This window comes from Anopheles coluzzii, chromosome 2, assembly GCF_943734685.1.
Source record: "Anopheles coluzzii chromosome 2, AcolN3, whole genome shotgun sequence".
In the NCBI taxonomy this organism is placed as follows: Eukaryota; Metazoa; Arthropoda; class Insecta; order Diptera; family Culicidae; genus Anopheles; species Anopheles coluzzii.
This window is the reverse complement of record NC_064670.1, coordinates 87,229,534-87,251,270: the sequence shown is the minus strand read 5'-3', so window position 1 is coordinate 87,251,270 and position 21,737 is coordinate 87,229,534. Positions and strand designations below refer to the sequence as shown.

The following is a 21,737-nucleotide window of genomic DNA, read 5'->3' as shown; positions in this document are numbered from 1 at the left end:
TAGCCAGCAAGGATCTCGAGCTCGTTTATTCAACATGGAGGATATATTGGTGAGTTTTTATGATTTAGTATCGGCAAAAACTAGCTATTTCAGTATTTTTTTGGATTTTTATTTCAATATGAAATAGAAATATTCGTTTGGTTTCGCTTTATTTCACCAAAGAAGGTTATATACGCAAAGAAAATAGATAAAAATAATAATTTAGGATAATAACGTATTTAAAAGAAAAACTCACTAAAAGACTCAATAAATTCATCAAATATTTTATACCCATTCGTGCCTCACAAATTCATCAAATATTTTATACCCATTCGTGCACATTATGAAATTAATATGGATACATCTTCTTCTTCTATTTGGCGTAACGTCCTAATCGGACATGCCCGGCCTATACAGGCTTTCGAGACTTAATTCATTACCACGCAGCCGGATGATCAATCCTTGCTACGGGGGGACGGTCCATTCTAGGCTTGAACCCATGACGTGCAAGTTGTTAAGTCGTACGAGTTGACGACTGTACCGCGATTGCCCGACTGATTTCGCTTTTGAAACTTCTTATTTCAATTCAAGAACTATTTCTCATTCCGGAGCTAATTCCTTTTGTGGAATCAATCCTGATTTCGTTACCGAGGCAAATTGCGATTCCCAGGTCGATTCCGATTCCGAAGATGATTCCGATTCCGGAGCCGATTCCGATCCTGGCATCGACTCGGAATCACCTCTGGAATCGACTCCGGAATCGACTCCAGAATCTGAATCGATTTTAGCATCGGAATCGGCTCCGGAATTGATTCCGAACAAGGAATCGGAATCGGATAGGTCCGATTCCGAGTTCCCACCATTACTTTAAAGGCATGTCTTTTTGCTCAATAAATATAAATTGTATAAAGTATACATTGAGGTATAGAAAAAGATTTTTTTTTGCAGTTTTAAATTAAAAGCATCTCATACAAGTTTTAGCACCGGCTACCTTTGTTTGCCAATTGAGAAGAAGTGTTGTTAATTTTAAGATAAACAATGTAGATTCTTATGCAATAAACCATTGGGTAAGATCTCACACGAATGAGATGAAACAATTAATTTCTTGTATGTTCTTCGAACATTCATGACTTATATTAAATTTGGTGTCATTTCGATTCCTTGCTTACCTATGTTTCAACGTTAATTGAAACTCATGTGAAATTCTGCTGCACATACCTGAATTCCTTTTATGTAGCTCTTGTCATTGTTTTGATTGATTTTTAATAGATATTTTCCCGCAAACACGGATAACTTTCTTGGAGTATCCCTTGAACATACTTTCCGACGAATCGCTTGCGATCGATTTGTCTTTCCTCCGTACGTTGGTATGTTTTGGACCTCATTAAAATAATATGAAAATCACTCATCGAGCTAATCGACATTCCGGTTGGCCTCTAACCTCGATGCCGAAGCCCGCTGTATTCAATGAATCCTCCTGTCATGGCGTGGTGCTTAAAGTTCAGTGAACGTTTTTGGCAGATTCCGAAGGAGAGAGAAAAAAAAAATATACACACCCAAATGCAGGTTGGAAGAAGTTTTCACCGAGAGTGTCTACCCCGCGGAGAACCGATTGAATGGATAGGAGGGATGCTATGGTAATGGTAAATTCTGGTGAAATTTCAGCACCAAAATCGTCCTTCGAGTGCGTGAATGAGGGGGGAGGAGAAAATGGTACTAAGCGGTTTCGTAACTTTGATGGACGGTATCCTTCACACCGGTACGGCTGACGCGGGACGCGTTAGCGTAACGAGGGAAACCGAAATCCGCGCGCTCAACGTTAGGGTTTGACAGTAAGTCGCTGTTACTGTCGTTTTCGGGGGAAGCCCGGTCTAATTAGCACAAATTTGGTAACAGTATACTGGGCGGGCATCTTATTGGTCCGAAAGGGAAGCTAACGGTCGGCCCGGGTGTAAGATATGTTGAGTGCTAATGCATCCCTTTGCGGGACCAGTATCATTTTATAGAGTGTCATTAGTGAACTCGTGTAACAAAAACATGTTGCAGTGTTTCCATAAGCTTTGGAACAGGTTTTGAAGACAAAATGATTTGTTATTTTTCTTGTGGGTTATATAAAATGGGTTATATGGTGTATGGGTCATATTCCGTTTGTATGTATGGCCGGTATACAGTTGGTCGATCGATTTTTGTTTAACCCATCTCGTTTTGTTTCTCACGCTATATTGGTAGAATATGAAAACGCCACCCACCTCCCACTGGCAGTGCGTTGGGCAGGATTTCTGTAAAGTTTTCACTCTAGCCGCAGGATAAATATCGTCCAAAATCTTCAAAATCACGTTCTCGTGTTCCTTGCTTTTTTGTTTTCACAGTCGCTACTGCCTCTTGTCCTTCTTGCAACGATGATCGATTTTTGACCTTTCCCTCGGCGAATGCAAATCAAATCTCGAGCGCACTAGCATGTGAACTCCCAGTAGGAAGAAAAGAAATGTCGACCCATAAGTGAAAAGTGAGAAAAATCGTCGCAACGCGACAAAATTCCTCACTGGCCCTTTTTTATGCGACGCTTTTGCGCTTGGATTTGGCGTCGTTCTGTTTTTTTTTTTGATGCCCTACTGAGCTTTGCGATGGGATTATTTTGTTTTATGTAAATCTGCCCTCCACACAACACGGTATGTGGAAAGCGGCCGGCCTGGTATAGTGGTTTGGCCCACTGCTTGGCTGAATCGGTTCGGCTCGGTTGGTACAGTTCTTGGGAAGCGTTAGGAAATGTTTGATTAATTATTCACTCACGGCACGAAAGAGGAAACTTTTTTGTACTATTACGAACATCGGATACCCTCTTGATCGTTCCTCGCGGGATGGAAGATAGCGAGTGAGAGAAAGTGCCAAAGATATTCCAATAAACACCCGACCGAACGAAACATGCAGAATGTGTCACCGGAAAATGTCAACGCTCAGCGGCTCAGCGGAGTCGTTGTTACCGAAATCGCCGTTGACAGCTCCCCGTGCAGCTTGATTTTAATTTAAGTGACTTTTATTGCTTCTCCTCGCTTGGGCACCATCACACCGACCCGGGGACGTCACATTGACCTCGACAACCGTGCGGGATGATGCGGGGACAAGGAAAGGACAATAACTCATCCTGCTCGTTCGTCCGCCCGATGTAGGTTACTAGAAATTGCATCAATCTCTGTTGGCTGGAAGGAACGAACGACAGCCACAGCTGGATCGCTGTGCTCGGTCGGTTCCCGAAGCCATTTTGCTGTACGTGTGCCAAAATTTTGATGTGACCGTCAGATTCAGCGTCATGGACGGATGAATTAGCAAGCACCGTCGGACCAGTGCTAGGCGTGCTAGCAATTCATAATTTATTCACTTAACCGTACCACTTTCGAGCGATGGAGCATGCATTTAGATGGTGTGTTTGTAGTGTAGCTTTGTTTTTTTTACTGTTTGTTCAATTAGCAAAGAAAGGAAAAAAAGTCTGCCCGGTGCAATTATGCAAAGTTTTCACGAAAGGATAATTTTCTTCGGAAAGGAATTGCTGGCATTTAAGCTGCTATGTTTAGGATGAATGTGTCACTGACAGGGCTGAAATTGTTTAATGTCATACTAGCAGACAGTAGCTATTTTTTCTGGCATTTTATTATACTACCAAGACAAAAACACAGTCGGTGCTGACAGTATCAACTATGTTGCCATAAGGTCAAAAAGGGGGGAGTAAGCTTTAATTGCATTCCGTTGATTGAACGAAAAGAGCACGAAACAAACCTTCTACAAACCAAGTTGGAGGGTTTCCAAATTGCACAATTTTTAGTCGGATTCTTTTACAACCATCCCGTCCGGATTTACTCTCCAAAAGGATCCCCATACGAATGGCGCATCTTGCATTGTTTGTCCAGCAGGATAAGCGTCTTCCGTTGCCGTATGCGTTAATTAATCGATCGAATGAGGGGTTTCACGTAATGTTTGTGTTTTGTTTGGAATTCCTACACCATTCCTACATGCATAATTGGCAATGTACACCTCCATGGCTCACCTCTTTTTGTCTGTTTTGCCTCCAAAAGGTTGATGTGAAGATTAAATTCTGCATCTTTTATGAGCTCTGGTCTTCGGTGTGAGCGAAGGAGGAGCCCACAGTCTTTGCTCGCGATACGATGTGGGGGAGATCTGTAAGTTTCTTTAAGCATAGACAACATCCAAAACAACACAAAGAACGTCGGATACTCTACAAGTGCTGGTGCCAATGCTTATTCCCTTGCCCGTGTGCTTTACCGGCAGAAAAAGGTGTTTATTAAACACTTAAGTGCCATCTGCGTCCCGTTTCGCCGCAGAGGTGAAAGCCCAGGGCCGTGTGCACTCGCAAAAGGATTATGTTTACTTGTGCTCTTACTTTGCTACTCACTTAATGGTATTAAGGTGTAACTTTACACCCGCTCAACGCGTCGTCCCATTTGCAGTATGAATTTGCACAGTTCCTAGCTAGCACCGTGGCGCAACCCCGGCCCTTTGCCCCATTTCTCGAAGCCAACTGTGCAGTGATCAAATTTGACCTCAGTTCGGTTTAAACTCAGCATAAACTATTTACCGGTATCGATTTTCCGCATGACTCATTTTCTGGGTTGAAGTGGAATGTGGGGTGCGGTGGTTTTTTCATTTCCGCCCGGCGCTGCCCGGGAAAGAATGTGCTCTGTGAGACTAGCGGTGAAGAATTGAGCGTGCTTTCCTTGACTACATTGGCACTGCATTAGCGATGGATACATGGAGCGTTTGCCAGTGATACATAAATTATCCTTTAACTGGACCTCGTTCTTCTGAAACTAGCGAGCTAGAGAGTAGGACAAAAATAATTTCTCCTGCACGCCTTTCTTTGCTGAGGAGAACGGTTGCGTTTAAGAATAGAGCAAATAGAACGTGTGCGTGTATCGGTCGAGAATGGTTTTTTTGCGTATTTCGGCATGAAACATGGAAAATGTTTTAAGGACAGTGGCACAGTTTGTATTTAATGTAATACAAATACCTATCGGAAGGAATGACCAGGCTATACTGCTTGAATGCACATTTGTAAAAAGGTTAGATTTGTTTTAAATGAATGTAGAAGTGGTAAACCATGTAAAGTGATGTAAGTGAGTTTGGGATTTCCAAGGCTAGCTATTTGCAGTTTATTTATAAAACCATGAGACTAGATTGTGCAAATCCTCGCGTTTTGCTGGTTACACAACACACCTAAATAAGAATTTACCTAGCATTTAGAATATTACAGTTTATTTCATTTAATCAATATCAGGTTTTTCTTCAACTTCTAGAATAAAAGGAATATTTTTAAATAATTATATGTGTTATGAAGAAGAAGATTCATATGAGTCAACAATTCAAGCCACTAGCAATTTCTTTGGTTGCTCGGTCTCTGGCTGTAGCTTGCCATTCTTGTAAGCCCCTGAGCCCGTCCAAACTCTAAGTCCTGCTTCATCTGATCCACCCAACGAGCTGGCTGCGCTCCATTACAACTCGTATCGACTGTAGGAGAACGTTTGTATTCTGTACTCAGATATGAGTCTAGGACTCGTAAACAACCATAAAGTGTGTGTACGATATCTCTTGTGAGTTTATAAAGTCTGAGTTTGTGATTTTCCTTTATCCGTCACTGTCCAAATGTACGGCCTTGCGAAAAAATCAACTACGTCTTCAACACTACCATTAATACACTGATTTCTAAATATGTACTCGAGTCATGGATCGAACCTACCGCAAACAGGGTCTTCATCTTCGTCACATTGATCGAAATTTTCTTTCAGCTGCTAATAAATTATGGAAAGTCCGTTAGAAAATCGTTCGCTTAATGCCGAAGCTCGAGCTTCACATGCCACCTTTCGTGACGTTCTCGTGATTAGAACTCCAAAAATGCATATTATCACATGATCGTACCTCTTTCGGTCAGTCGGATCCGATAAACATTCCTTGGGAAGGGCTTTCTGGTGCCATATTTTTTTAAAATGCAGTTTGTGATCTTAGATCTACTACCCGCGGGCCGCATTTGTGAAGGTTAAAATAAATAGTTTTATTGGTTGACTAATTAATCAAAATTTATTTTTTTATTTTTGAAAGAGTCAAAGCAAGATACCATAAAACAAAGCTGTAGAAATTTGATACATTTAGTTAGTATTTTCTAATTGAAACGAGATTTCAAATTCCACTCCTTCTAAAGGTAACTTCCAAACAGCCCTCAACAGCCCTCAATTAACAATTAACGTTAAATTTGAAGCAATGCGGCCCACGAACTGAACTCTTTGCAGACTCCTGACTTAGATGGATCACTATGAATCTAATGAAATAACGAATGGTCTCTCAAAGTTGTTCGTCTCGAAAGTCATTTAATAGGGCTGTAAGTGATTATGCGTCGCTTACTGGTTCTGTATAGGGGATGTCGAATAAAACTGATTGAAATGTGTAAACTTTGCCATGAATCTAAAAAGTGGTTTTATAAATTGAAAAGCATAATAATTTCGTGGCATTGCATTGTATATTTTAACCGTGTTGTCATGGTCGGATGAAAATAGTTGCGGCCCCAAAACCCTACTACCCGGTATTGATTTCTTGGGGTTTTTTTTATCGGGTAGCTACTCATTTCGTTTGATCCGAATGAAAGTTTGGGTACTTGGAAAATACGGTAGAAACACACAAAAATATACGTTGCTGTTTTTTAATAATTTCCTGTGACGGTCCTGATGGTAATCGCATGATTAATATTATATAAATTTAAAGATCGTGGCTTTACTTGCTTTAAGTAATGCTGTTGTTATCAAAATAATCAAATATGGCTCTAAATAACCTATTCCCATATACTTATGACATTCTATTTCATGAACTCGATCTAGTTTACAAGAGAAATAAAAGCAGTTCTTATGTGTTGAGATAGGGTTCACTCTTCACAAAAAATAATAAAGAACTACTGATGCTTAAAATATGTTTTATTTCCATCATTAACAAGTTTTTATTAATCCATTATGTATAAGCTACAATCGCTCCTCTTAATCAAGGTATAAGATGGGACTCGCCATCATCATGCACAACGCGTACTTCTTGCAGATTTTATTTAAAATTGAAAATCCCCATTGATACTTTAGCGAGCATAAGAGATGATGGAATATTACAGCTATCATACCAGACGATAATGGGGACTATCTGTATTGTGATAAAGGAAGATAAAATCTAATCAATATGATTTTCTACATAAAGTCTTAATGACTCACGCACGTTAAATAATCGGAAGGAACATTCCCATTTACTGCAGGCCGTTGTAATGTGTGCCAAACACAATTATTGTGTCTGTTTGAAAGGGTTCCGATGAGTCACTGCCAAAGTTCATCAGTGTTGAAAGTTTGCCGGTCTGTGCCCTAACACCCTAAAACCCTCCGCCCATGGGCGATTACAGAAAACAAAGAACTCTACACGCCACAACCACAAGGCAAAGAAACAAAAACACGATAAGAATCACTTCACATCAGCGAATCATATCCATTCTTTATTATACTCCGTCCTGCGAAGGTACCAGGAGTGCACAAAAAAGCCCAATTGCCATAAAAATCGCTTGCTTATTCTAAAGCACCGCCCGTGTAACTACGCTTATCATTTTTGCAGGTTCGTTAAGCAAAACAAAACGAAGATTTACTTTTCATGACTTTCTGGCAAATGGCTCTCGCGTTCGCGTCCTGCAACCCCGTTCCTGGCTGAGGCAAGGTGCTCGAAAAACCTTTAAGCTGGTCGTTTTTTTGTGTATTTCCACTACTCTTCCAGCGTCATCGTTGTGCGAATAATGAAGGCACATTTCCGGGAAAATTCCCTCGGCACGATTTTCCGATCGAAAGTCAAGGATGTTCGTGTGCAATTTCGGGTGGCTCTGCTCCTTCGCGTGTAGTTCAGCCGCATTGGAGAGGACGCAGCGAGCATGCCCTGTGGAGGAGGAGGAAGAAGGAATGATGAGTATCAATTGATGTGCCTTCGCGGATGGTTTTCTGGTGCGGATTCGTGCGTGAATCCATTTCGGCAAGGTTCCAAGGTTGACGGCGTAGCGTGACTGGCGGTGTTATTGCTACGGGTGGACGTTGTTTTATATTCTGTGTTGCTTGGTTTAACGAACAAGAAAATATGCCCCACGCGCTTGCCGGCACAGCAAGCTGGGAGCTGGGAACAAACGTTACGCTAAAGGTGAAATAAAACTGAATAAACCATACGGAAAACATTACTCAACGCTGCTTTTCACTAAGGGAAGCTTAAAAATCTCAACGGGCTATCAGCAAAGGATTTTTAAGGCTACATCATCGTCAACGAACGCGACGTAGCGCACCGACCCATACCTTTCCGTGATCCATTTAAATCGCTAAAACCCTCTGCCGTAGTGAATTTTGCCACCCAGCCCCGAAAGCTAGCCACTCCGTACCGAGAGGGCTTTTACTTTTTATTTGCATTCCGGCTCACGGCGGCGGGACAGATGCTTCTCTTCTCACCTTCATTTGAGGCGCACAAAATCGCAGGATTACCTAAGTTGCAACGTGCCTCGATCAGTAACAGAAGGTTTGCAGAGCGCACACAAATGTTGGTCGCCATTTCATTCCTTGCCCCCTGAGCGGCGCGACCTTTGCCATTTCCCAGTGTCCCGCAATGCGGGAATGTGCGAATGTACGTTTTTTTGTTGCTGCGAGGAGTTTTATTTACGACAAACAGTAGCGCTGTGCGCTTTGCTTAGTTATATTTGTTCTGCACACCCGCCCCTCAGGATGGCTCTTCGATTAGGATGTATGTCGGGTGGAGTGGTCGCAGTGGTCTGGCTCTGAAGAAGCAGTAGAAACAACACCAACCGAACAATATCGAAACCCATAATTAACGAGTTTTAATGAAGACGCACTGTTGTGGGCGCGACCTCTTTGCAGCAGGATGATTACGGTCGTGACCTCGCTGGTTTAAGTGAATTCAACGGACCGGAATGAGGAAAACCGGAGGAAAGGATGGTGCATTGCACTGCAGTATGCTTAATTGATTTTAGAATGCAATCATTTTTAATAGATGCTTTGTTGACGTCAGTGAAAGCTATTTCTGTGAAAAAGTATTTTCAATTTTAACACCGTGTGGGTGTATGTTTTCTTTCAGTTTTCGTATTTGCATGAACACAAACCACGCGTGGGGCAGGCATTATGTATATTTATTATTAGCTAAATTAAAGTTAGGATTGAAATCTATACAGTATCAAATCCATTGCATTTGATAGAAGCAATGAGTATTTGCGCACATTTTTTACGGATGAATGTGTGAAAAGAGAGAGCGTGAATGTGATAAAGAAACTTTTGGCTGAAAAGTATTTTTGAACATGCTGAAATATTATGTTTTTTTTTTTCTACCAATCTGTTGGTAGAGGTTATTTAATTTTCCTATTGATAACTATAAGTTCCTGTACAATCAATCTTTTCTAAATACATTTCTAATCATTCTCCGATAATCACATGAAAACAAATGGTGGAACAATGACATCATACAGTTTGATTGCACTGGAACTCATGTTTATCCATTGGGGAAATCAATCACCTATCGTTTGATGTAACAGCTCGTGTTGAAATGAAGTACAACCAAAAGCACGAATTTTCTTTTTCACTTGCATGTTACCCCTTATCACTGCCTTAAGCGTAGTTCCTCGCTCACGCAGATATTTGATTTGGTATGAGTAGAACTGTCAAACACTTTACATGTTCAATCCTGCTTCAATGCACGCTTAAAGCTGCCGTCTGCTGTGCCGTAGAGTTTGTGTAAGATTCTACATCGTCCTTCGCAGACTTCCCATTGGCTCCAAGAAATGTGGACGGCGTTGGAACGTTCTCCTGTAGATGCTGATTGCTTTCAGTGTTGTTCGATCTGCTGTTGCGATGCAGGCTCTCGAACAGAATCTTCTGCAGAGCAATAAACGGAGATTCAAGCATCAGACAGAGCATCCAACCGAAAACGTACGACATTACGAGTGTCGACCAACTGGAGGTGTTCTGTGCGTATGAAGGAAAGACACAACAACAGCAAAAATAAGTACATTATGAAATATGCACATGCAGAGTGAATAGCGGGAGAGCGAGAAAGAAGTGCGTAACACCTTACACGAGTGGCAGCATCCATGTCGGTCCTTGTGATAGTAATTGTTTCTGCGAACGGTTGATTTTACCTTCCGAGCCTTACTTACCATCTCAAACACGCCCAGATTTGCCAACCGTCTGGTGCCGAACGAGGTGGCCCGCGTGATGAAAAAGTGACACAGGTACGCACAGTACGTAAGGCGTCCGAGGATACCGAAGAAGTGAATGTTGAGCAGCCGCAGGACCGGCTTGCTGGCGCGGAAGATGAAACCGATGGTGAGCAGGAACATGAGCGCGGTGTAGAATATGCGACCGAGCGGGAAGACAAGCGCCATCCACACGGACGGTGTGTCGAACAGGTTGCTGTAGATGAAGTACCCGGCTACAAACGTTCCCGGTATGGCCAGCACGCCAAGCAACCACAGTAATGAAAACATCTGTCGGCGGGGAAAGAACACAGGACGCAAAAACAAGGTGACACAATGGTGGCAAATGTACGCACAGCGTAATTCAAACATCTACACGGTCCAGCATTGCTACGAGCTGTGGTGTGCGTTACCTTTGGAGTTTTGAAGTTCTTGCTCTGCAGATGGAGCATGTAGAAGGAGCCCATGATGGCAGCCGTGTAATTGACCAGGTACATGTGCGTCGGCAGGTACGTTCCGTGATACATGTCCCAGTACCAGTAGAAAAATCTGAGCGGTCTTGTGGGGGAAAAGGTGCACAAAACGGATATGGTTACTTAAGTGTTGCAGGTGGGGCTCGGAACACGTATAGTACGACATGAGCGATTTTGTTCTCCCAAGAGGAATGGGAAAAACACTACATTGTAATTAGTATGTATTTAATATGTATTAGAATAGAAATGCAATGCAATAATGGCGTCATTGCTTGATTAACATAGATAAATGAATTTCGTTAAATGTCTTTTTCAAAAGTAAACGTTTTTTGCTTTAATAGTTTTTTCGTTTGAGGGAAGGACAAAACAAAAATTGTACTGTGATAACTTGTGTTATTTTAGTCAATCTGTTTTAGTCAAGTTTAATTTTGATGACACTGTATAATGGGACTCTTATGTTACACATTTACGGCATGATAGAAGACGCTAGGAAGACGTATTTTGAAAAATAAGCGATTTGGAGTTTTATAATCAGAAATGACTTGAAAGAGTACGCTGAAGTTAACTCGATAAATAACATTTGTTGTTTATTTAACCGAACTAAAAATACTGGTACTGGTAGAGAATCTTTTAAAGGCAAGGATATTTAATGAGGTATAGTGATAACGAGGCCACAAACATTGTTGTAGGATAAATTAATAGAAAATGAAAAAAATACAGCAATCAAAGTACATTATTGATTTAATTAGTAAAACAACTCTAAAATGTGTAACTGTAATACATAAAAAGGGCTTTTTGATAGTATTTAAATGGTTAATTACACTGAAAAGCTTTCGCATGTCGTAAAAAATCTTAATGTTCCTCAAAATCCACCAATGAACATTCTAGGTATTGAAACTAAATATTTTTTAGTAGAAATGTAAAACAACTGTTCTGTATAGTAGATGTTATGATTTGAAAGATAACTGAATTTATAGTAACAATACACACAAATATCGAAAGAGAACAATTATCCCAGCTTGCGTGCTTAACTGTGCCCATTTCTTGGTCGGCTGGGATGAATCTAATTAATACGAAAACGTTCAATTTAAAACTTACTCCGGTGGTAAAACCGTCACAGCTTCGTATTCGTTCACGTACACCACGACGGCAGCAATCATCGTGCAGACCAGCAGCAGAAAGGAAAGTATGTACGTCCGGTATTTGGGAAAGCGTAGTACCACAGCACACACTACCAGGCCGTAAACGAACATGTGGAAATCGGCTGCCAGGTACCAGGTGTGTTGCATGCACTGCACGAAAGATGAGAGCAATTGTAAAATTTCGTTAACAATACGATTGCCAAGATTGAGCTACTTGATCGTAAAAACGTGATCTAATCAACATGCTGCCCCTTATCTGCATGGCGTAAAGCAGAGTGCTTGATGTGTTGCTTTTGTCATTTTTCAATGATTGTTGGTATCGATTGTGTGTAAAATTGTACAGAAAAGATGATTAAATTAAGAAATTAAGTTCAGAAAAGCGCTACTTACCGGTTCATCTGTAGCGTAATAATTGTTGATGTAAAGCAGATTGACCCACCAGTGTTTGCGACAGTACGTGCGTCCTGTCTCGAATCCTTTGCGCCACAGGGGACCGTCAAGATATCGCACGAGCCAAGTTGCTTCCAAAAACATTATGAAAGCATACACGGGCGTAAGACTGATTCATAAATGACAAAAAAAGAAGCAAGAGTAAGGGAATTAGTACATAGAAAACGTTTGCGTGGGAATATGTTGTTTGTGGCCGAAAATGTACCAAGAAAAACGGCGTCTCCCCGAGGGGAAAAGGGCAAACATAAATTGACAAGTTTTGCGTACCGAACGTAGCGAGCGATTGAAATCATAATGATTTCAAGGAATCCTATTTTCCGCCCTGTCTGTTCCAGTTTGGTTACCAGCGACAGGACCAGCATAAGCGCACTGATGACGAAGAACGTGGTAACAATGTGCGAACCGTTGGCAACAATCATCGAATCAACTTCGCTGAATTTCTGTAATTAAAGTAATGGGCGCAAAGGAAAGGAAATCCCGCAAATAATCCGGTCACATTTATATCCGCAGTCTGCTTCTTTGTACCGTGGCTTACCCGCTCGATAGTCATGGCCGTTCGGGGCTGTGCGTAAAGGATGTTATGTCCCATGTTGATCATCATGAAAATCATAAACCTTACCGCGTGGATGTATCGTATCGAGCGGCTGAGCGAATCATCGCCTCGGGACGTCAACCGATACCAGTTGCGGATGATGGAGAAAGACACCAGCACCATGGCGGCTGCGGTAGCGGGAATATAATGGATTTTTGTCAATCGATGCCTATCGTTAGTAAACGCGCTGATGCATTAATTAAAGTACCTTTGCTTGACAGTTCCTTGCGGTAGTGGTCTAATCCGTGGTCCTGCTTGCAGCGATGATCGTACCAGCTAGAGGAAAACACCACCAGCAGCAGCATGGCCAGTACGACCAGAAAAGCGATTTCCAAATTATCTTCAAACATAAGGACGACAGTGGCAGGATGGTAAAGGTTAGGGAAATTGCTAACAAGGCAGACATTGAGGGTGCGGGGGCTACACTACCGATCGGATACGATTCCCGGTTGCTGTCGCAGTACTCGATTTCTGTATAAGCACGCAATCCATGCTTCTGCTGCAGCTCGTAGTTGATGCACTTCGCAAACAGCTCCGAGTAGTTGCGACGATACGTGTCCACGTCCCGAAACGTGCCGTTCTTGATGATGTACTGCAATGGCGTAAATGACCGTACATTAACATCAAATTGAGAGCATAGTGTGAGTGGAGGGATAATCTATTTCATTAGTCCTGCAAGGTTGTTTGCTTTTTGCTTTATGGTCGAATGGTTTCTTTATTCATGAGAATCGATTAATAATTCCAGTCAAAGAAAAGAAACCAAAACATTCAATTCTTTCGCGTTTTTTTCTGCAAAAAAAAAACAATGATTTTACGCTCATGAAATTAGATACAATTTTAAAACAAAATTATTGCAAGCCAAAATAAAATTTCTTTCTCTCTCGGTTTCTAACACTTTCATTCCTTAACTATTATCTACGACTACTCTTTTTCCACAATATCTCTCAATATCATTCAACGCTTGAAATACACTCGTCAAATTTGAAATAACAAACTACGCAGAGATGTGCTTTGCTGTAGGCACTTTAAATGATCACTCTGCACAAAACTGCCATGTAAACAAAGCAACATTAAATTAACTCGCTTGACACTGCACTCGATGATGCTGACATTCACCAAAATAACTTGTTTCCAACGAAGATTATTGTCCAAAGTCTTTAAATAACACAATTTATAGAACGTGCTTTTCGAGCGGTCACACTCATTGACACATTCAAAACAACTGCAATGTCCTTGTAAGCGCTGTGTAGTTTGGTGTGGACTTTTTTTCTTTACAAAATTCGCGCACCCGTTGAACTAGTACGGTCACTATCACTACTTGATCACATGCATATTTACCGGGAAATCGATCTGAAATTTCGGTACGATCAACGAATGCAGCTCCTGCTGCGTGACGTTAGCGCGCTCCAGCTCGTCCAGCAATCGGATGCAACCGCTGAGACAAAGCCCACGGTCCAGATGTGCGTGGTTGAGGTGCTGCTTCCAGTTGCTGGAGAAGTCTGCAATTACGTTCCAAGCGGGGGAGGATGCGTTCGGTTGCACTACGGCCTTAACCATGCAGTAAACATCCGGCACGGACGGATCGTCTCGAAGACACTCATCATAGTCGTCGAAATGAAACACTCGCGGCATCAGCCGGTACTGTGTCACTGGAAACGATAGAACCCACAAAAAAGGTGTAAAAATCGCGGGTTTAATTTATTGTGGGCCGCAAACCGAAACCCATTACATCACTAGTTTTGTTCGGCAATCCCAGCATCACAATCACTTTCTATCAGAGTCACCGATCACTTCATCGAACTTACTGTTGAATTCCTCGGCACATTGCACCCACCCGGTGCAGCACAGGACACTGCACACCAGCACTATCAGCAGTTTCATGATCGAGACCATGATCACGTCTTTTCCGATTAACAGTTGCACGCCGTCTGGTGGACGACGACTTGCCTGCTAGCGGCTCGACTTGTCGCTACTACTTTTTGGGGCGATCCTGATGGCTAGATGACGCTCTATTACCGCTTCGTGACGTCATAAGCTGGATGTCCTACCCCAAGGGCAGCACCGAATGATAAACAAAGCCATCCGTACAGTTTGCGCCGGACAAAAAGAAACAGATAATCGGTAGAAACGAGAGAACGCAACACCAAAGAGAATGGAGTCGGGAGTCGACGCATCGCGAGAAGGAGGTCTTCCGAGCCGAACTGCGTTAAACAGCCCTGTACTTGGCCGGACCGCAGTGAAAGGAAAAGCGCAATGTTTTTATATGTTTTATTGAGCCGTTTCACAATCGTAAGCCACCGTTTTTCTTCTCACGTATGGGGCTACTATGGTTTATTGTACCGAGGCCAGACACGATCGAAATTGGGTAATGAGTTTTACACCCTTAATATTATCCCACCTCTTTTTTCACTGAACCAGAGCCGGGAAGTTTGTCACATTCGCGACGCGGCAAGAGTTAAGTTTCGAGTTTGTTGAACGTTGGTGTGTCAGCCCAAAGGACGGGGAGGATGCGCACAAGCAAAACGTCATTACGAAATTTTGTAACAGATACCGATTCGGCCGTGCGTGGTGTAGTAAGGCATACGAACTTACGATCCGGTAATGTGTCGTGGTGTACGTTTTGGGAGGTCGCTTGGATATCATAAACAGTATTAATCGTAATGTAATATTACCAAATGGTGAGCATTGACCTGTTTTTTTTCAATTAGCTGTAGATCGTGATTGATTGTTCAACTGTTCAATTGTTTTTGATTGATTAAACAGGAAATGATAAAAATGATGTCACCTATTCAGGAAAAGATAAAAATGATGCACCTATTTCACCAATGAATTATGAAATAAGTAACTTATGTGAAGCTTCAATTTTTTAAAAATTATAATGATTTTAAAGTTTTTGTACGAGAATTATCCATTTTTTAGCTTCCAAGTATGTCATTCAAATTATCTTTGTAATCTAAAATAAATAAATTGTAGTGATAACTGGTTGATGACGGTTTATTGTAACTTTTCATTAACTTCTTAAACTTCATTAACTTCTATGCTATCCAGTTCAAGTTACAACGGCATTTTAAGCTTCGGACACTACTAAACTATCTCTAAAATGGCAATTGTTTCAATAGCACTCGTGTTAGCAGCTAAAATCGTTGACTGAAAATCACATTCGGCTTATAGCTTTTCTCATCGGGATGTTCACAGTAGGTATTGTCGATTCCATTGTCCCCTGCACTAGACGAGTGATCCGTTTCATCTGACGATCGCGAATGACGTTTAAAGAGCTGCCTCTGCAGTGCCATGAACGGTGACTCCAGCACGAGACAGAGTACCCAAGCCACGAGATAGGAAAGCAACATGGAAGCTGCCCAAATGGCACCCTGTCGAACAGATGATCAGAAGATTCGTAGTTGATGAGATGATGTTGCATTTAAAGCAAAATGTATCAAATATACTTACAATATCAATCAATTCGTAACGGAAGAAGCTCCTGGTGTTAAACAAGGACATCTTAATCAGACACAAATGACACAAATAGGCGCTGTAGGTAAGCCTTCCGATGATCGTATGGAATGGGATATCTGATAGTCGGGTCAACAGTTTCAAAAATCTAAAGGATAGGCCAACTCCTCCAATGAAGATGATCGCACTGTACAGCAGACGTATGAACGGGAACAGAAGTGCCATCCACAACGAAGGAGTCGCAAAATCGTAGTGATAAAAGAAGTAACCCATAGCAAACAGTGCCGGAATCATTAGGTAGGTTGCAAACCAGCCGACCTTAATAAGCTGTTGAATGACAAAGAGGCATGCAGGAAAGATAAGAAGCATTAAAGCGTTTAATTTTGTTCCACAATGACATGACGACTTACCCAGTGGTAATTGGTTCGTGTTTTTGCCAAGTGCATGTAATAAAATGCGCAAGCGATCGCGAACGTATAATTCACCAGATACATATGCGACGGGACGTAGGCATCCCGATACACATCCCAGTACCAGAAGAAGTACCGGATTTGTCTGTAACGAAAGTGAGAATGGGCATGCTTGTTTTACATTTTTTCCTTATTGGATTGGATTGTTAGTCGCGTACTCTGCTGCAAAAATCGGTATGGCATCATATTCCTTCAGATAGATGATGGCGGCAGTTGCCAGGTAGCTCAGCACCAGCAACGTTCCCAGCAGTGCGTTCCGCACTTTCGGGAAGCGGGCAATCACTGCACACAGCACAAGTCCGTACACAAAGAGGTGGAAATCGGCTGCTAAGTACCACGTATGGAGCATGCACTGTGAATAGTGAAATAAAATGTCAAATTTTATTGTTTGCTTTCCGAATTCTTGATCGGCGCTTACCGGTTCGTCGACTTTGTAGTAATTGTTGATGTAGAGTAGATTAACCCACCAGTTCTTGCGGCAGTACGATCGGCCAGTTTCAAAGCCCTTCTGCCACAGTGGTCCATCAGCCAGCCGCACCACCCAGGTGGCCTCGAAGAGCATCACGAACGCGTACACAGGAGTTAGTCTATGTTGCCAATGATTGTAGGCATCATGGAAGCAAGCAAGGAAGGTTTAGCTTAAGTTACCAACATCGGAATTAGCGTTCCTAAGAGGAATAGGTTCTTACCGAACGTAACGAGCAACGGAAATGATGAATATTTCCGCAATGCCGACCTTTTTCTTTGTCTCTTCTACTTTTTGCATGAAGAACAGCACCAGCAGCATGGCACTGATTGCGAAAAACGTCGTCACAATCTGGGTACCATTGATTACTATCATAGTCGAAAGGTCGCTGTAACGCTAGAATGGTAAGAGATTGGGAAGCAGTTGAATGAAATCATGTCAAATATTGCATACACCCGCGCGTGCATACGTACGCTTTCGATGGTTAGTGCCGTTCTAGGCTGAGCGTAGAACACCACGTGGCCTAAGGTAACTCCCATAAAGACGATCATGCGAATGGTGTGAATGTAGCGCAAATCGTGGCTAAGTTGATCGTCCCCTCGCGATGTGATGCGGTACCAGTTTCGGATGATTGAAAAGGACACCAGATACATCTGCCTCGTGGACGGCAGGTCCTGTCTGTAATGGTCAAGCCCGTGCGTCGTTTTGCATCGGAAATCGTACATACTGGAGGTAAACACAATGCCTGCTATTGCCAGTATCACCACTATAAACGTTATTTCTAACCAATCTAGGAAAAAATGGACATGAAAGGTTATGTTTTTTTTTTAATAGATTTTTATTTTAACCTATAATTAATGACACTCTTACCTATTGGATAGGATACTGTATTGCTATCGCAATATTCTATTTCTGTCTGCGCCTTCAGCCCGAATTCTTCCGACAGCTCTATGTTGACACACTTCTCCAATAAATCAGAATAGTTTTGTCGATAATGATCAATATCTCTGAATGTCCCTGGTTTGAAAGTATACTTTCATGTACAAGAAGAAAAGTTACTTATTATTATGTGTTGCGGAATTCTTTCCACTTTGGGGACTTCCTTCCACTCATTGTTTCGATTTTATCATAGTCAATGCCAGTTGTTGATGTGGAGTAAGGCCTTTCTTTCGTCTGCATATCGTATGGTAATCTATGCCGATTATGATCATTTTCAATGTCAAGATGTTGAGTCTCCATCACCGTAAAATTATATAAAGCTCACCAAACCGCCTTTTCTCGCTTTTTTGCATCGAGGGAATTCGGGTTAAAAAACTGGTGCGAAATGTCAAACTCTCTTTTCACGGTTGAAACAACACGCAGTTTATGTCTGCCGCGTTTGTTCAACCAAGGCCTACTACAGCGCTTTTGACAACGGATGAGCAAGATTTTAATAAACCGGAAATATAAAGATACAGATACACACACACAATCAACACTAGCTGAACAGTCGCAGCAGAAGCTACCTTCTGGGTCACAGCAGATTGTCAGTCGGTTGCTGACCCATTCAAAACGACAATGTCAAGGCGTTAGCTAAAATATACTTAACTCATGATAGGCCCTTGCTGAGACTGGAATAACAACCAATTGGCCCTAAAATGACGTCGATCAGATAGTTCGTCGTAAAGATTGTTCGTGGTAACATTTAATTTATGCCACGCTTAGGGGGAGCTGCTAGGCCGATGTTCTAAAACATTAGCCTGTGTTAACCGGGTGCTTTGATCAGTCAGAAATCGGAAGACACCTTGTTGATGGGAAAGAATGAACCGGAATCGTACGAAGAATCGAACGTGATGCTCGTTTTCGCAAAACCGATACCACCGACACATCCACGCATATCGAATACAGGTTTTGAAGTTAATTTCCCTTTCAACCTCGGAGGTCTGGATTCCGTTCAAAACCAAAACGTGATAGAATATGCGTTGCAATCCGAATGCGGTGGTGACCGCGGACCAATAATGTTAAATATTGTGGCAAACTGGTTTCTATTCGGGGGAAATAATTTCGGGCTGTGCCTTAGTAAATTCCGACGCGTTGAATATCCCGTGCACCCGGTTTTGTTTGTTAAGTCCACCATTATTTGGACGAGTAAGTTCGAGGTTTATTTGTTTTGCGCCTAGATTCGTTGCTCTTTCATTCGCTCCAGCTGTAATATGGCGACAAAGAGCAAAAGTGTTAAAAACTGGAATCGTAACGGTTTGACTGTTTTGTGTTGTCACTTCATCTATTGAACCTTCGGTGGCTAGCGGAGAACCGCAAGCAGACAAACCTTGAACTGATTCCGAAACGATCGCCACAATCGTGACCTGTAATTCAAAGTACGCTAATGTGCCGGTTGCCTAATTAATTATGAGCTTTTCCTAAGCGATACGTCTGAGGTATCATCATTATCATCGTTACGCATTGTGAGCATAGCGACAGAAGCATCTGGCATGCCGTTTTGAGCAAAATTAACCTTTTGTTGAGAATTTACGATGGGTCAACTACATTATATTCTTGAATTGAATTGAATTGAGTTGAATTAATAACTTTAAAATATAATCATGCCAATTGAATTATTGTGAAAACCAAATATGTGTAAACAAAATAAATTATTGAATTAAAGCTGGTTTTCCATAAAGTAATGATTATTTGGCAGGTATAGCTGCTAACTGTATTCTAACAAATAAAGTACAAAGAATCTATTTCTTTGTTGGAATCCCGATTGTGATAAAATTTTCCACAACTTACTTTTTGAGTTATGAAACTCGTTATGATGAACAGAAGATTATGCAAATATTAGAATGAAATAATTAATTTATACACATTGTACATGAAGGGTTAGTGCCCGGTGGTTCTATCCACCGAAAGATTCATACATTCGAATGGCGGAAAACAATATGGAAATGTAATTTTATTTACCCGGTAGCTGGTGTTGAACTTGGGTACGAGCAGTTCACTGTCGTTTAGCCGGCCGGATAAGCGCTGCAGCCGCATTTCGCAGTCGCGTACGCAAACACCACGATCGAGATGGGCATGGTTAAGCTTAATCTTCCACTTGCTCGATATCCGCTCGATCAAACCCCACACTTCGGAGCTGTTGTCCGGTCGTATGACTGCCTTTACTACGCAGTATACCGAGGGAATGGTGGGATTATCGTTTAGGCAGATATCGTAATCATCATACTTGAACACGCGTGGCATCCGCCAGTACTCCGACACTGGAACGAGAGCATACACTTAGAATAAGGACCTTTGGAAAGTTTGAAATTTTGCTAAATCACTCCAAATAATGGCTAAACAGGTCGGTTATCACAAAGAGAGAAGAGAAAAGAACGCACATTCTAGAGCCCGTAAATCACTTTCGCTGCTCACGGCACCCACAGCGGCTGCGACACACGCGATGGAAACCGTAAACCACAACCGTCCAAATCGGTTCGACATCCTGCCACTTCCTCTACAGCCCGGTTCTGTTCGGTTCAGTCCGGTTCGGTCGGTTCCAACCCGTTAGATACTGGGTGCGTGCGTTCCAGCCGCGATCGCGACAAAATCTAAACTGAACGCAAATTTTCGGCGATCGGGTGCTTTAACCGTGCCGGCAAGCGTTCGGCAGCATCTCGTGGTGAATGACATATCATCGAACGGCGGGTCTGGTTCAATGTGAACCAGCCTTCTGCGTGATCCTAAACACGATTTTCTTTGCTAAAGCGATGGGGATGAAATGCTAAAAGTGTGAGTTTTTCGGACCTTATGTGCTTTGGTCGCGGGCATGGCGAGATATTATTGGACAGATGTGCGTGTGACGCCAATGACGGATGCCGGTTCCATTGGTATAGGTTTTTAGCAGAATATTCCACGCATAAAAATATTCGATGCATAAATTTAAACAAATAAAGTGAAATTTGATTTACCTTTCATAAAATACGAAATCGAAACGGGTGGTAAACAAACATGAAAAAAACATGTGTGGAAAAACCACAGAAATATACTTACCGAGTATCTGAATCATTCAATCAATATTTTTAAAATGACGAGCATGGTTTGGTGGTTGTCATACAATACTAAAGTGTTTTTTTCTTACTCAATCTACTTTATACATTTTTCGTTTGTTCTTTTTACAGTGAGTTATACAAATGTAATCTGTGGTTCTTATCCTACATTACAGTAGTTTTGATTTCAAATCTTGAATCTATCATATTTTCCGTACTTAAATTCGGATTACTCAATGCAAAGGCCAAACAATAAATCATAAGTATGCCGGTGTACAAGTTGTTGGGATAACGAAGGCTAAAGAAATGCAATTAAGCATAGCATGAAATATATATTTTTTAAATAATAGTTTAGGCCATCAAATGGACATTCTCTGAGCAAAAATGAATTAAAAAAATCTCCACTTCCCTATGAAACTAGATACAAAGTCATTAAGGAAACGGTTTCCA

At 41.8% G+C, this 21,737-nt stretch overlaps 2 protein-coding genes across 2 annotated transcripts; both read right to left on the bottom strand.

The window, feature by feature from the left end:
• Nucleotides 1-9,154: 9,154 nt before the first annotated feature.
• LOC120952168 (nose resistant to fluoxetine protein 6-like) lies at nt 9,155-14,845 on the bottom strand. Its single transcript, XM_040371347.2, has 11 exons — nt 14,697-14,845; nt 14,230-14,540; nt 13,321-13,483; nt 13,100-13,231; nt 12,835-13,019; nt 12,567-12,739; nt 12,240-12,408; nt 11,806-11,999; nt 10,648-10,792; nt 10,196-10,525; nt 9,155-10,004 (listed from the first exon to the last, which is right to left on the bottom strand). Exons 1-11 carry the CDS (start codon nt 14,782-14,784, stop codon nt 9,729-9,731), a joined length of 2,166 nt encoding a protein of 721 aa, XP_040227281.2. The 5' UTR covers nt 14,785-14,845; the 3' UTR covers nt 9,155-9,728.
• Nucleotides 14,846-15,867: 1,022 nt separating this feature from the next.
• LOC120952169 (nose resistant to fluoxetine protein 6-like) lies at nt 15,868-20,875 on the bottom strand. Its single transcript, XM_040371348.2, has 10 exons — nt 20,640-20,875; nt 20,221-20,519; nt 18,151-18,313; nt 17,754-18,070; nt 17,504-17,676; nt 17,233-17,401; nt 16,973-17,166; nt 16,755-16,899; nt 16,342-16,671; nt 15,868-16,262 (listed from the first exon to the last, which is right to left on the bottom strand). Exons 1-10 carry the CDS (start codon nt 20,740-20,742, stop codon nt 16,026-16,028), a joined length of 2,130 nt encoding a protein of 709 aa, XP_040227282.2. The 5' UTR covers nt 20,743-20,875; the 3' UTR covers nt 15,868-16,025.
• Nucleotides 20,876-21,737: the final 862 nt, after the last annotated feature.

Excerpts from the sequence above, each read along its gene's own strand:
- LOC120952168 (XM_040371347.2), bottom strand. The coding sequence starts at position 14,784 with ATGGTCTCGATCATGAAACTGCTGATAGTGCTGGTGTGCAGTGTCCTG. Across the intron at positions 14,541-14,696 it reads ATGTGCCGAGGAATTCAACA|TGACACAGTACCGGCTGATG; the intron begins GTAAGTTCGATG and ends TATCGTTTCCAG. Across the intron at positions 13,232-13,320 it reads CCGGGAATCGTATCCGATCG|ATAATTTGGAAATCGCTTTT; the intron begins GTAGTGTAGCCC and ends TTATGTTTGAAG.
- LOC120952169 (XM_040371348.2), bottom strand. The coding sequence starts at position 20,742 with ATGTCGAACCGATTTGGACGGTTGTGGTTTACGGTTTCCATCGCGTGT. Across the intron at positions 18,071-18,150 it reads TACAGTATCCTATCCAATAG|ATTGGTTAGAAATAACGTTT; the intron begins GTAAGAGTGTCA and ends ATTTTTTCCTAG. Across the intron at positions 16,672-16,754 it reads CACGAACCAATTACCACTGG|CTTATTAAGGTCGGCTGGTT; the intron begins GTAAGTCGTCAT and ends GTCATTCAACAG.